This window comes from Garra rufa, chromosome 3 (genome assembly GCF_049309525.1).
Source record: "Garra rufa chromosome 3, GarRuf1.0, whole genome shotgun sequence".
Classification (NCBI taxonomy): domain Eukaryota; kingdom Metazoa; phylum Chordata; class Actinopteri; order Cypriniformes; family Cyprinidae; genus Garra; species Garra rufa.
The window spans coordinates 42,420,811-42,437,087 of NC_133363.1; the positions used below are offsets into that span (position 1 = coordinate 42,420,811).

At 37.4% G+C, this 16,277-nt stretch overlaps 1 protein-coding gene across 1 annotated transcript in view; it reads right to left on the reverse strand.

Moving 5' to 3' along the window:
* Positions 1-139: 139 nt before the first annotated feature.
* Positions 140-16,277, reverse strand: part of fam189a1 (family with sequence similarity 189 member A1) — a 177,864-nt gene continuing 161,726 nt past the window's right edge. The window contains exons 6-12 of the mRNA XM_073837105.1: positions 10,642-10,802; positions 9,749-9,884; positions 6,149-6,227; positions 3,225-3,902; positions 1,340-1,405; positions 909-1,231; positions 140-814 (exon numbers count right to left, since the gene is read on the reverse strand). Of these exons, the coding sequence (XP_073693206.1) occupies positions 596-814; positions 909-1,231; positions 1,340-1,405; positions 3,225-3,902; positions 6,149-6,227; positions 9,749-9,884; positions 10,642-10,802 (1,662 nt within the window). The 3' untranslated portion in view covers positions 140-595. The remainder of the gene's footprint in view (positions 815-908; positions 1,232-1,339; positions 1,406-3,224; positions 3,903-6,148; positions 6,228-9,748; positions 9,885-10,641; positions 10,803-16,277) is intronic.

The following is a 16,277-nucleotide window of genomic DNA, read 5'->3' on the forward strand; positions in this document are numbered from 1 at the left end:
AGCACACACAAACACTCAAAACCCTGTACTTATATAACTCAATCAAACAAACAATGAATTGAGGGTCTCCAAACGAAAAAGTACAAACAGACACATTTTTTATTTTGCAACACAGAAAATAATTACACACTGAGGTAAGTTGAATAATCCAGCTTCGTAAGGGTCTCTGTCCTGCAGTGGCACATAATGACCAAGTATGCCCAATATTTCACATAATGTTTGCAGAAGCTGTGTATTTAAAAAAAAAAAAGGTTTCATGAAGAGGTAAATCCATATTGTCATCTTCTATGGTCCATTATAGACCCACTCTCCTATTTAGCACAGTAGCAAATTCAGCACTTTAACAAATATTTTACCTTTGTTCTGACAATAAAATAAAAATATATACCCCTGCAGGTAAACATTCTGGTGTTTTTTATTGTTTTCTTTTTTTGAATCTTTTTATTTTTAACACATGAGAGAGCGTCAACTTCATGTTAACTCGCTTTTTTGTTTGTTTTTCAAGAGCTACAGTTTTCTGCTGATGAGAGTTAGGATCTGGCCTTGGCACATATTTAGAGGGTTATGAGGAAAAGGGTGTTTGTAGTCCAGAGCGTCAAAGTGTAGTTTCTCTGCATACACTGATGAGGCTTCGAGGCTGACGTGGAGGTTGATGATCCAGGGTAGCAGGGGTGGCGTTTGTCTGACTGGATCCTCTGGGTGGACGGCGCGAGGATGAAGACGGGGAACTCAAAGCTCCGCAGCTCTGTAAATGCAGGTCTTCGTGAGCATGCTTCCTCGGGCTGCCCATGATCTTCTGTGACTGTGTCATCAACTGTGTGAAGGATATGAGAAAAACAAATGGTTTAAATGTATTCATATGGTAAATACTGGATATTCTAAAATCTACAAAAATATAACACATTTACCTGATCAATGATGCTGGCACTGAAAATGGCCTCTTCCATGTGTTTCTCATCAGATTTAATAACACATTTAATGCTGTTGACCACCTGCTGGACCTCCGGAGGTAGACTGCAGCTTGAGTGCTCCAGAAACTTGGCCACCAGCACTTTGGTGTCTTTGTACGTTTTGAGGTCTGCGAGAGACTGCGGCCGTTCTGTAGACATTGAGTGAGGGATGTGAGGTTTGAGTTGGATGTCCACCTTTCCGCTGTCCTTCTGCTTCTTTCCCCCTTGGCTGCCTTGTTTAGCAGAGGGGTGTCGGGTGCTCTCAGAGAGCTCCATACATGCTGTGAAAAGCAGTGCATTAGTATGTTTATTCTAATGACCACAATCTTACTTGAGATGAATAACTATCTTTTGAATACTGTTACATGGAAAACAGAAAAGAGTGTAACCTTGATCACAGGGAGTCTGTGGGGAGTCCTCAGGTGGATGATTAGAAGCAGGAGCACAACGGTCACCTGCAAGTCAAGTCACATGCTTAGTTCTCCAGATTGCTCATGGGTTATTAATGACTTAATATGATGCTGTATGATATCCTTTGCAAAGATCATATATGTGATCCCAGACCAGATTTATACATATAAATGAGATTTATACATATAAATAATCATTTGCAGTGATGCGTGGTTTGTTAGGATAGGACACTACTGTTTGGTCGAGATACAAATATTTGAAAATCTGGAATACAAGGGTGCAAAAAAATCTAAATATTGAGAAAATCGCCTTCAAAGTTGTCCATATGAAGTTCTTAGTGATGCATATTACTAATCAAAAATTAAGTTTTGATATATTTATGGTAGGAATTTTACAAAACATCTTCATGGAACATGATGTTTACTTAATATCCTAAGGATTTTTGACATAAACGAAAAATCAATAATTTTGACCCATACAATGTATTTTTGGCTATTGCTACAAATATACCCCTGCTACTTAAGACTGGTTTTGTGGTCCATGGTCACATATGTGGTTTTCATAATGAGTTTGCAGGGATTTTAAAGCTGAGTTATGAAACCCTCTACTGAAAAAGCTTCAGTCCTACTTTTGTGGGGTTGAGCCTGTATTGCAAAAGATGTAGAGTGTGAAACAATATAGTGTTAGAATGTAATAGCCACTCTAACCGATAATAAACTGAATAGGACTTGCCTCATTAAATATTTATGCACTTGTTCAGTCACAGAAACTTCTAGGTATTGCATTTTGTTTCAGCATTTGAGGGAAAGTTCATAAGCATATAACAGCATTTATCTGAAATAGAAATCTTCTGTAACATTATAAATGTCTTCATCATCACTGCTAATCATTTCAAAGCATCCTTACAAAATAAAAGTATTCATTTCTATAATTTCTTTGCCCCCCAAAAAACTGACTTCAAGCTTTTGAATGTACACACCTGTTTTAAATATTGATAATAATATTAAAAACTCTTTCTTGAACAGCAGTATATAAGTATATAACAGTATATAACAGTATATAAGAATGATTTCTGAAGAATCATGTGACACTGGAGACTGGAGTAATGATGCCGAAAATGTAGCTTCGATCACAGGAATAAATTACAATTTAAAGTATGTTCAATACAAAACATTACTTTTAAATAGTAAAAATATTATACAATTTTACAGTTTTTATTGTACTTTGAATCAAATAAATGCAGGCTTGGTAAGTAGAATGCTAGAGTTAGACAAGCCAGTATTTAAACAGGTTGTGTATTGCGTTCGTCCTTCAATCAGTGATACTGACCCCGCAAATAAGAGCATTAACTTGAGGTTCACAAATGTACAGTGTGAAACATGGAAAAAGCTAAGCTAGGATTCTGTTAACCTTCTGTTTAGAATGAATGAATGGTTAAAAGGATAGTTCACTCAAAAATGAAAACTCTGTCATTGTTTGTTCCAAGCCCATAAGACCTCTATTCATCTTCAGAACACAAATTAAGATATTTTTGATCAAATCTGAGAGCTTTTTGACCCTCCAAAGACAGCAAAGGAACTATGTGAACACATGTGGAAGACTGACACGGAAGAGAAGAAATTGATTAATAAAGTCATTATTTTTGTTTTATTTGCACACAAAAAGTATTCTCATAGCTTCATAAAATTAAGGTTGAACCACTGATGCCACATGGACTATTTTATCAATGTCCTTTCTTCCGTACTATTCCTTGCTAGTTCCGTTGCTGTCTATGCAGGGTCAGAAACCTTCAAAAAAATTTCATTAAACACTTCAGTGTGAAAACCCCTGTATAGCCACAGAGAGAAAAAAGGACTCACGTACTTCTAGATATGGAAGTACAGGATATGGGTTCACTAGTGGAACGCACAATCCTCGCCAGCTTCCGATACCCTTTGGTGGCACGGAGTGTGCGAGGCCGCTCACGTTGACTGGGGTTGCTGAGGGCAGAGGTAGCATGGGGCTGTGAGGAAGAGGAGGATGGGGACCAGACGCTGAAGCATAGCCGGGTTCCCCGCAGTTGAGCGGTGGGTGACGGGGAAGTGCAAGCGGAGGGGGTCAGAGCAGAAGCTGTGGCGGCAGCGGAGGTCACTGCTGAGTTGGAAGCACATTGAGATGGTGTGCTCGGAGGGAAAAGAAGGGTAAGCTTCTTATTGGTTCGTTCTCTGTGCTGTGTGCGAGACATGGGTTTAACGCCTGTAATCTCCTCCTTCTCAGGCACATTAACAGCATCGGGCGACAACTGGGGAGAGTGGGGCTTCGAATCTTGCGTGACAGAGGACTCACTGTGGTCCAGTCGAGCAGGAGTCTGCTGCCTCAGGGAAGAGTGCGTGCTGTGATCCAGACTTGTGCAGCTACCGTCAGTAGGTACGATGCGCAGTGTGCCATAAGGAGAGGAATCAGAGCCTTGTACTTCTAAAGAACACAGGTCTTCAGAGGAACAGCTGTGATCAGGGATGTCTGCAGTCTCGGACACCATAAGGGAAGCGCTATCAACAGAGGCTACAGGAACAGAGACCATATTATCGTTATATACAGACAATGACTGTTGAATATGTTAATTAAGTGTTTTGTCAAAAGTTTACATACACCTTTCAGAACCTGCAAAATGTTCATTATTTTACCAAAATAAGAGGGATTATACAAAACGCATGCTATTTTTTATTTAGTACTGACCTGAATAAAATATTTCACATAAAAGATGCTTACATATAGTCCACAAGAGAAAATAATAATTACATTTATAAAAATGACCCCGTTCAAAAGTTTACACACGTGCGATTCTTAATACTGTGTTTTTACCTGAATGACACACAGCTGTTTTTTTGATAGTTGTTCATGAGTCCCTTGTTTGTCCTGAACAGTTAAACTATGGTATGTTTTTCATGTGAGTCCCTCAGTTGTCCTCAGTGTGAAAAGATAGATCTAAAAATCATACTGCCATTGTTGGGTTCATACACAAAAATTTGAAAAAACAAAGATTTTGTGGGACCTGAAGGATTTTTCTGAAGAACAGCAGGCAGATTAACTGCTCAGGACAAACAAGGGACTCATGAACAACTAGAAAAAAAAAAATCTAGTAATTCTTGCTTGTGTTGCAGTTTGTAAATTTACCAAATTGTCAGTTATGGTCACTTTAGTCACCAACATTTGCTTTATCCAACAGACATAGGACATTGACTAACTTGAACATGAGCTAAATCTGTGTGATGAACTTTTTCACCCTCATGCAAAACATGCTGATTGTGTGGATTCCTACTTGAATTACTGGATTTTGCTCACAAAATTTCACCAAGCAACGGCCAACATGACTGCACATATATTTTTGGATAATTGACCCAAAAATGGAAATTTCCCCATGATTTACTCAAGCCATCCTAGGTATATATGACGACTTTCTTCTTTCAGACGAATGCAATCGTAAGTTATATTAAAAAAATTTTTTAAGCTTGTGGTCCAGATTTTGAAGTAGAATAAAGTACGTTCATCCATCATAAAAAGTACTCCACGCAGCTCTGGGGGTTAATAAAGGCCTCTTAAAGTGAATCGATGCGTTTGTGTAAGAAAAATATTCATATTTACAACCGTAATCTCTAGCTTCCGCTAACTAATTCAGCGGATGACGTAGTAAAACAACTAACTGAGAACTTGTAATGAAAATTGTATATATAAGCCAAAAGGAGACTGGTTTTCCTTTGCTGTAAACAAAACTTGGTTCTCAGGAAACTAGAATATTCTGACCAGAGCTTCCGCTATGCTTACGTTTTATCTGCTGGAATGCCACTCTCTTGTGTACGCATGAATGACAGTTAGCGTAAGCTAGAGATTACAGTTTATAGAGTTTTAAATATGCATATTTTTATTACACAAACATATCACTTAACTTCGGAGGCCATTACTAACCTCTTACTTTTTATGATGGATGGATGCACTTTTATTGGACTTCAAAATCTCAACAGCCATTCACTGCCATTATAAAACTTGGAAGAGCCAGGACATTTTTAATATAACTCTGACTGTATTCATCTGAAAGAAGACATATACACCTAGGATGGCTTGAGGGTGAGTAAATCATGGGGTAATTTTCATTTTTGGGGTAACTATACCTTTCAGTCAAGTTAATAACTCAGCATATTGTTGGACCTAAGCAGTTCACGATATTATTAATACACTTCAATGTTTGATTTTAGGGGCATTTTTGTTTATTTTTTGTTCGGTTGAAGTATTTGGGTACTATGATGTGTCGACACTTAAAATAAACCGTTCAAAACTTTGGGGTCAGTAATGATTTCTGAAGGATCATGTGACACTGAAGACTGGAGTAATGGCTGGTGAAAATTCAGTTTGTGATCACAGGAATAAATTAAATTTCAAAATATACTACAATAGAAAACAAGTAATTTAAATTTGAATAATATTTCAATTGATGTTTTTAAAGTTTTTTTTTATGTTTTTGTTTTGGTGGCCATATGAGACTTCTTTTAAAGACATTAAAACATCTTTCTGACCCCAAACTTTTAAAGGGCAGTATGGGCCCTTGAGTAAAATTTATTTCCACAGCTAAATCTGTGTACTGAAGCAAAACAAACTGACAACTAATATTCCATTAAACATTACAGATACACAATGCTAATGTAGAAGGAATGGGAAACTTAAACAAATAAATATCTTTCAATCTAAACAGCTCACATACTGTATATACACTACAGAAAGTATTTGTTAACAAATATGATTTGCAGCCTCCTTACCCTGAGTGCTAAGGCCAGCTGTGGTGTTCCTTTCACACAGACTGGACTCTGTGACCTGTTGCTCAAGACTGGTGGTGATCTGAATTAGAGAGAAAAAAAAAAAACATTTGAATTAAATTTCTAACAATAACATGTTTAAAAGGCTTTTGAGTGTAACCTTCTGGAGAGGATGGTGATTGAAAACAGTCTTACACCTGAGGATGATAACAAACAACTGCAAAAGGCGGAGAATCAGACATCAGAACATCTGGCACTGAGGAGTCTGTTGCAGCCTGACATCTGGCACCACAGCAGTACTTGAAAACATCTATGCCATCTTGTGACCTGCAGGGGGCTCTCTAAGATCACATTTACTCTTAAAACTTCTGCATTATTGTGACTGCACACTGTGGGGTTTCTATAAAAACAAATCCCTGTAACATGATTGATCCAAAACACATAAACGACTATACAAAGAATCTATCTTGAATACAAAGAGTTTATTTCACAGCACAGATCGACTTTACAAAAATGTGGAAGATAAGCTGCAGGCTGTAGTCAGTAGCTATAAATAAAGCTGACTATATAAATTTAAAAACTCTTTCTAGTATTGCTGTTTTCAAAGCTTCTCAGGCCTGTGCTTCATGTAAGAAATGGCTCTACTGATCGAAATGCCCCAACTGCTTTGTTTGCAGATGTTATCAATAGCTTCACATGAGAAAGGTCTGAAATCAAGGAGACCTCTTGGGATTTTATCCTTTTTTTAATCACAGACTCCTTTAGGTAGCAAACAAATCTTCAAAATAACGCGTAATCATGCGGGCTCGGTCGGTGGATTTGAAAGGGTTGGGTGGTTCTTTGTGCATCTTTTTGCAAAGAGGAGAGCTCTTATTCCCTTTCATCAGGTGAAGAAGAGAATTTTGATGGGAAATCATTGTTCAAAAACAGGCCCTGCTCTCACTGTAAGAAAAGCCTATTTCTTTTAAATGGAATGGAATTCCTGCCTATATTGCTGATGTGTTCCAGAGAAAATTATAATCCATTATACAAAGGCACTTGTATTAATTTCTTTCAGCCCCTCAAGTGCACCGAAGGACCTTTTGACTGTCGAGCTTTACATAGACAAATGAGTGTAACTGAAGAGGAGGAACATTGCTGAATTGGTGGTATGCTAACACATAGAGTCTGCATTACTTTAGGACTGAAATACCTGCAAACTACTAGAACAATTTACAAGAAACCAGTAACTGTAATACAACAGTAAAAAGGATCTATTCATTTATTTAAAAATACATGAAATGCAAACGCATACAATGACTTAAATACATCTCTTTTATGATAAGCATCTTTTTATTTCTGAATTAAATATTTTTTTTTATTATTATTTCTGGTTAATTTAGACTTTAAAATACTACTTCACAATTAAATTAACTTATGTTCCTTAATAAGGCTGGGTTTTGACACTAAATTTCACGATTTAATTCTAATTAACAAGCTTGCAATTAGATTTGATTTGATTCAGTATAGATTATTTTGGATATAGTCAAAAGTTTACATACACCTTGCAGAATCTGCAAAATGTTAATTAGTTTAGCAAAATCAAACAAAATGCATGTTATTGTTGCTTACATATAGTCCACAAGAGAAAATATTTGTTGAATTTATGAAAATGATTCACAAAAGTTTGTTAATTCTTGGTTCTTAATATTATGTTGTTACCTTAATGATCCACAGCTGTGGTTTTTTTATTAGTGATAGTTGTTCATGAGTCCCTTGTTTGTTCTTCAGAAAAGCCCTTCAGGTCCCACTGCATTATGAGCCAGGGGTTTAAACTTTTGAATGGAATGAGGATGTGTACATTTTTCTTATTTTTCCTACATACCATATATATTTTTTAATTTAGTACTGCCTTTCAGAAGCTACAGAAGATACTTACATGTTCCTCAGAGGACAAAAGAAGTTCAATTTACCCTGATCTTCAAATTCAAAAAGTTTTCAACCCCTGCTCTTAATGCATAGTTTTTCCTTTTGAAGCATCAGTGAGTGTTTGAACCTTCTGTAATGGTTGCATATGAGTCCCTCAGATGTCCTCAGTGTGAAAAGATGGATCTCAAAATCATACAGTCATTGATGGAAAGGATTCAAATACACAGAAATGCTGAAAAACCAAAGAATCTGTGAGACCTGAAGGACTTCTCTGAAGAACAGCGTGCAGTTTAACTGTTCAGGACAAACAAGGGACTCATGATCAACTATCACTAAACAAAAAAAAAAAAAAAAAAAAAGCTGTGGAAAATTCAGGTAACAGTATTAAGAATCAAGGGGATGTAAACTTTTGAACAGGGTCATTTTTTGAACAGGGTCATATCTTATTCAGGTCAGTACTAAGTAAAATAAATAGCATGCATTTTGTATGATCTCTTTTATTTTGGTAAAATAATTAACATTTTGCAGATTCTGCAAGGTCTATGTTAACTTTTGACTTTAACTGTATATCAGGTAAAGTACATGCCAAATTGTCTCAAGGAAAAAAATATCTCTCAACTATTGCTGTAAAATATACGTGAGAGTCAGTTGGAATTACATTACTATAAATATTAAAGGTTAAAATGAACTGACACTCAGTAAAGTTTTTTATAATAATATAGCTACAAATGTATAATTATATTTCTACTCCAATTCTAGTTAAATCATAAAAACTTAACCGATTTATTCAAACATAAACTCTGAAGAACAGTAAAAATGATAAAGAATATGTTATATGGTACATATATTTAGCAAAATGCTCCTCTCTGGAGTTAATTTTGCTAGCAGACTAACAAGTTTATGGTCACTTACAGTAATACGTTTTTTTCTGAGGTTAATGTGACTTTATGTGCCATTGTTTACAAGCTGTTATACTGATAGCTTTGCGTGGTTGAAAGACTGACCGAGCGATAGACAAGATATGGATTTTGGTAAGTTGTAGTGTTTCTTTTAATGTACCTTTGCATGTTCATTTATGTTTATTTTGTGCTGAAACTGGTATCAAAGTGGAGAAGATGGTCATGTCTGTCACTCCACATTAAACAGTGCCAAATTTATTGTTTGAATACTGTAATAAAATGGACATAATTTGAAATCTGAGACTTTGTTTCATATCATACTAACGAAGCACAAAACTTATTGCTATTTATTGGATGGGAGGTGTGTTTCAATGTTCAGTTTATTAACTGAAAACAGGCTAGACTCATTGTTTTGTAAAAATGAGAATCGATTAAAATCAAGAAACTTTTACTTTTTACTAGGGATGCACGATATTTATCGGACAGATAAATTATCGACCGATATGGGTAAAAATTACGTCATTTTTATTGCTCCGATAAATAAATGAAATCCGTTCCGATAAAGTACTCTTGCTGGTAAATCAATCAATCAGTCTGGTTTATCTGAGATTCATCTGCTTTCCGAGTGCAAGTGATTGCAGCTGTAAACTGTATCGTGCATCCCTACTTTTTACCTAGCCCTATTCTTTAAACATGCTCACTTTAGGCATTTAAAGTGCGACTTAATGCTAAACACTACATAGCCAATTCATCATGCAACATTACAGTAGTATGTAGAAAATGTGTCAGCTCTTACCTGGCTGGCAGGTGTCTGTCCCACGACAGATTCATAGGGTGGTGGCAGTTCAGATGGATATAGAGCGCCAGGGCTGTTAATAGGCACCCCATAAATAGCACTGAAGGGAGAGTGTGGAAAGTCCAGATGCAACCCTCTAATGGTCAGAGATGATAGTAAAACATGATTACAACACTGAATCAATGCTTCAACATATTTGGCTGTATTATGTCGGTCGGGATGATAGCTGCAAAAAATATGTGAGGCCATTTAGGAACTGTGAGAAATGAAACCATTTCCTCTTTATCGCAGCGAGTTATATATCCCATTCTTTTAATTATCCAGACTCCCTCTGTCACATAGGAAAGGAGGAATCTGTGCTTTTTCACGTTTCTTTGTGTAATACCACATTGATTGTGCTCTGAAGCAGCCAGTGTGTATGTTGGGCTGCTCTTGCTCTCTATGTATTTACTGCTTTGTTGACACATTAGTGTGGCCGCAGGCTAAACAGCCTCATCAGCACGTTTTTTATGATGGGATGGTGGGCAGAGTGTCTCACAGTGCAAGACAGAGAAATCAATGGTGGATTTACACCAGGCCATGGACACTGTGCTCCATAATATGGATTGTCAAAGCAGTCTGCATTAAGTCTTGCATTTACACAACATGGTGCTGGGTAGGCCTGAATTCCTATAAAAAATAAAAAGAATGAAGGTTTTGCATAATCATCCCATGGGGCAATTTCATAAATCTTTTTAAATCAATATATTCACAAATGCACAGAACTCTTTCTCAGAGTACAGGATTTGCAACCAAGCAATCTGGGATCAAGCTGTTTCTCAGATACAGTGCAAATATTAGGTTATTTTATGTCAGCTGGGACGTGAGCTGTGTGTCTTTATGTGCGGGTTTACCTCTGGCCCTCCATCACAGGTGTGCAGGTGTACTCTGGGGGGTAGTATGGAGGAGGGGGGATGGGTGGGATGAACTCATCGAAATCCAGCGTCTGGTGTAAGATGGTACCATGAGGGGTCATACAGTCCGCACTCAAGGCACGTGCTCTGTGTGGCATAAACTGATGGAAAGATTGAAAAAAGTGAGTTTTTTAAAAACAGAAAATACACAACCGTTCAAAAGTTTAGGGTCGATAAGATTTTATTTTATTATTTTATTTTATTTTACTCATCAAAAATACACTGAATACAGAAATATTATGAAACATTAAATTTTAAAATAACAGTTTTCTATTTTAATATATTTTAAAATGTAATTTATTCCTGTGATGGCAAAGCTGAATTTTCAGCAACCATTACTACAGTCTTCAGTGATCCTTTAGAAATAATTCTAATTTCCTGATTTGTTCAAGAAATATTTCTTCTTATTATTAGAGTTGAGAACAGTTGTGCTGCATAATATTTTTGTGCAGTCTTTGATTTTCAGGACAGGATCACATTTTTTCAGGATTCTTCAATGAATAAAAAGTTATTTTGTCATTCTTTTAAACTAGATGTTTTCTTTACTGTCACTTTAATTGATTAAATGTGTTCTTGAAGCATTACTTAAAAAAATCCTACTGACCCCAAATATTTGAATGATATTGTATTTGATGTCCCTTTGAATGCAGTTTGCAGTTACATAATTTTCATTGTGTTCAAATAAGGCAAACCATGCAAACCATTGTGTCTAAACCAGTGAAGACTAAAAGTAGAATGTCAGTTGGGTAATAACATTTTTCAAAAAGACATAAGTAGGTCTGAATATTTTGCAAGGATATGAATACAGCGAGGATAGTTAGGGCCCTTTCTCACCCTGCTGAGACCCCTTGGCTAAAGAGTTTCATTTTATGCAATTTAACCCTCTGATGCATGAATTATTAAAGGGAAAGAAGGATTTTACTTCAAAGCAAAGGATATAATAATTCCAAATTTTCCTTCTTTTTTGATGTATTGAGAGAGTTACATAATGGTCATTATCACTTTCATCAGCCATCAGAAATAGAAAAACACATGACATTAAGAAAAGAGCCATACAGAATATATGATGAGAACGGGTCAAAGGTTATCATCTATCTATGGTGATTTGCATAAGACCTCATTGCGTGAATGGCTAAAGGGCTAGTTTACCCACAAATGAAGATTCTGTCTTAATTTACTCTCCCTGATGTCATTCCAAAGTATTTTCAGAATGCAAAAGAGGATATTTTGAAGAATGTTGGTAACAGTTTCAGTCATCAATGAATTCCATTCTATGGAAAAACATCCATTTCTCAAAATATCTTCTTTTATCTTTCACAGAAGAAAAAAAACGTCATACAATTTGTCATCCTGGACCACAAAACCAGTCATAACATACCTTTGCATGTTCATTTATGTTTATTTCGTGCTGAAACTGGTATTAAAGCGGAGAAGATGGTAATTTCATGTGCGCATATTAACAAAGCACAAAGCTTATTGCGATTTATTGGATGTCATAAAGGTTAATTTTTTTTAAATGAGATATATACAACATCTGAAAGCTTAAAAAATAAGCTTTACATTGATGTATGGTTTGTTAGGGCATATTTATATGTTTATATATGTTTATATGTACATATATGTCCTAACAACATAGGATAATATTTGGCTGAGATACAACTATTTGAAAATCTGGAATCTGAGAGTGCAAAAAATCAAAATATTGAGAAAAACGCTTTTAAAGTTGTTCAAATTAAGTTCTTAGCAATGCATATTACTTTTTTTTTTTTTTTATTGAGCACAACAAAACATAGGTTTTCTGAGACCAGTCACAGATATATACACATATATACGCAAATGAGACACAGAGGGGGAGAAAACTAAATAAAACAAGACAAAACAAAGCAAAAAAAGATTACAAGAAGATGGGAACAAAAATGAGGAAAAGACAAAAAACAAGCTGTCAATGTATGGATGTGGTAGTTTAAATGGGTACAGAGATAAGTTAAATCATTCGATTTCTGTGTTGTTTAGTGAAAAGATTTAACTATAGACATAACTGTACTAAATATTGAACAGGAAGCAATACAATATACAATAGTAGTGATATTATAATACAATGTTAAACAGCAATCAGAGCAGTAGATGTTAACCTCAGTATAATGACACAGATCCAGGATACAGTAACGGCAATGACAGATGATATCCTACTTTTTACGTGACTGAACAGATAACTAAGAGGAGCCCTAGTAGAAATATAATAATATAATGAAACCAGTAGTGGACACAGAGGTGGAAGCAGTGGGGGCATCGATGATTGTAATAGTAATAGTACACTAGTATGAAATAGACTAATTGGTAGAGTTATTGCTAATTATTGCAAATGATGTCTCCCATCCCCTAAGGTCCAGCAGCCTCCCCATCCCTGCCAGCGAGCGCATCCAACACACCCATCGGCACAGACCCCAACAATGTCCCCAATCCACCCTGTCCCTCCACCTTGTTTCTCACCCTGCCAGTGACTAGACCCCACTCCTATGCCAGTGAATGCCATTTTATATAATGGTCCACCACACCATGCACCTCCAGAACAGGCTCCCCCAGTCTGTGCGTGACCCGATGGGTGACCGCTCATTATTAGTACTGTTTTTATCCACTGAACCCTTTTTATGTTGCAAACTGGCCGTAGTCCTGGTGTTCATCAGTCAGCTCCCCAACCAAAGACACCACATCCAGCACAGTTTCAATTTTGATTTCGTCAAACTCAGTAAGATGGGGCAATGCTGGCAGGACCAGCAAATGGAGGGATCAGGTTACCTTAACCAAGATACAGATAGAGCCTGAGCCGCCCAGATGTGCCCATCAGACCCACCGACAGGGACAAAGCAGCTGCAACACCCAGATAGCTTATGTGCTATCTAAATTAATACATAACACACATACAACCACTGCCTCCAACCCTGTTGACTATAATAATAATAATAATAATTAAAGCTGCAAGCAGCGATGAACGGGCCCTCGCACCCGGGCTCACCGCCGACCGGTGGCTTTAGGAAAACAGCAAACGGTGGGCAGTATGCTTTTAATACACTAAATGTAGGAAAAATAGATCAAAGTCACTTAAATGTGCCAAACTTCCTGCTGCCAGCTGGTGGCGCTATGCCTATAACTGATTATTGGCATGTAGATGTGTTCAGACCAGCACTTTCATCAAACATATGAAGTTTGGTGCAGATTGACCTTGGTATGTTTGAGTTAGTGAAAGATATGATATATCCTACTGCCAACAGGTGGCGCTATGATAATATCTGAATATTGGCCTTTAGATGTCTTCAGGCCAGGACTTTTACCAAACATGTGAAGTTTGAGGCAGATCGGACATTTTATGGCTGAGTTATAACAACTTCTATGTTCATGGCGAAACATCAAACTTTGTCAGGCCACCAAGGACACGCCCTTTGACGAAAACTCAAGATCTTCACAATTTAATATCTCTAAGGCCTCTAGATCAGACTGACCAAATATAATGTTGATATCATTAAATCTCTAGGAGGAGTTTGATACAAGTAATTTCCTGTTGCCAACAGGTGGCGCTGTGATTATAATAGAATATTGGCCTTCATATTGGTTCAGGCCAGGACTCTTATCAAACATGTGAAGTTTGAGGCAAATCGGACATTTTATGGCTGAGTTATAACAAGTTTTAGATCCATGGCGAGACCTCAAAATTTGTTAGGCCGCCACGGACACGCCCTTCAATGAAAACTCAAGATCTTCGCAATTTAACATCGCTAAAGCCTTTTTATTAGACTGACCGATTTTGGTGTTGATCTGATTAAATCTCTTGGAGGAGTTTGTTGCAGAGTACAGAATGACACTTCCTGTTGCCAGCAGGTGGCGCTATGAGTAAAACTGAATATGGGCATGTAGATGTCATCAGGTCAGGAGTGTTATCACACATGTGAAGATTGGGACAGATCGGACATTGTATGCCTCAGTTATAGCAACTTCCTTTTTCATGGCGAAACATCGAAATTTACGAGGCCGCCACGGACACGCCCTCCGATGAAAACTCTAGATCTTCACAATTTAATTTCACAAAGGGCTTTAGATTAGGCTCAGCAAATTTGGCTTTGATCCGAATAAATCTGTAGGAGGAGTTCGTTCAAGTACGACGCCTGAAAATGGCAAAAATGACACAAATTTTGTTGAGAATATTAATATTAACCGACTTCCTGTTGGGTTCCGGATTTAGCTCCAAGAGGCTTTTTTGTAGGTTTTGGTGTGTTACATGTGTGTACCGATTTCCGTGCATGTACGTGAATCACAGCTGAAAGCGCACACCGCTGAAAATCTAAAGGTGGCGCTGTCGAGCCATTTTGCCACACCCACTTCTGCAACCCATATCAGACGTAAATTTTCGCCAGGTTTGATGTGTGTGCAAAGTTTTGTGAGTTTTCGGGCATGTTTAGGTCCTCTAAAATGCGATTCATTTTGGAGAATAATAATAATAATAATAATAATAATAATAATAATTAAAGCTGCAAGCAGCGATGAACGGGCCCTCGCACACGGGCTCACCGCCGACCGGTGGCTTTAGGAACACAGCAAACGGTGGGCAGTATGCTTTTAATACAGTAAATGTAGGAAAAATAGATCAAAGTCACTTAAATGTGCCAAACTTCCTACTGCCAGCTGGTGGCGCTATGCCTATAACTGATTATTGGCATGTAGATGTGTTCAGGCCAGCACTTTGATCAAACATATGAAGTTTGGTGCAGATTGACCTTGGTATGTGTGAGTTAGTGCAAGATATGATATATCCTGCTGCCAATAGGTGGCGCTATAATAATATCTGTATATTGGCCTTTAGATGTCTTCAGGCCAGGACTTTTACCAAACATGTGAAGTTTGAGGCAGATCGGACATTTTATGGCTGAGTTATAACAACTTTTATGTCCATGGCGAAACATCAAACTTTGTCAGGCCGCCATGGACACGCCCTTTAACGAAAACTCAAGATCTTCACAATTTAGCATCTCTAAGGCCTCGAGATCAGACTGACCAAATATAATGTTGATATCATTAAATCTCTAGGAGGAGTTTGGTACAAGTCATTTCCTATTGCCAACAGGTGGCGCTGTGATTATAATAGAATATAGGCCTTCAGATTGGTTCAGGCCAGGACTCTTATCGAACATGTGAAGTTTGAGGCAAATCGGACATTTTATGGCTGAGTTATAACAAGTTTTATATCCATGGCGAGACCACGAAATTTGCCAGGTCGCCACGGACACACCCTTCAACGAAAACTCAAGATCTTCGCAATTTAACATCATTAAGGCCTTTATATTAGACTGACCGATTTTGGTGTTGATCTGATTAAATCTTTTGGAGGAGTTTGTTGCAGAGTACAGCATGACACTTCCTGGTGCCAGCAGGTGGCGCTATGAGTAAAACTGAATATGGACATGTAGATGTCATCAGGTCAGGAGTGTTATCACACATGTGAAGTTTGGGGCAGATCGGGCATTTTATGCCTGAGTTATAGCAACTTCCTTTTTCATGGCGAAGCATCGAAATTTGCCAGGCCGCCA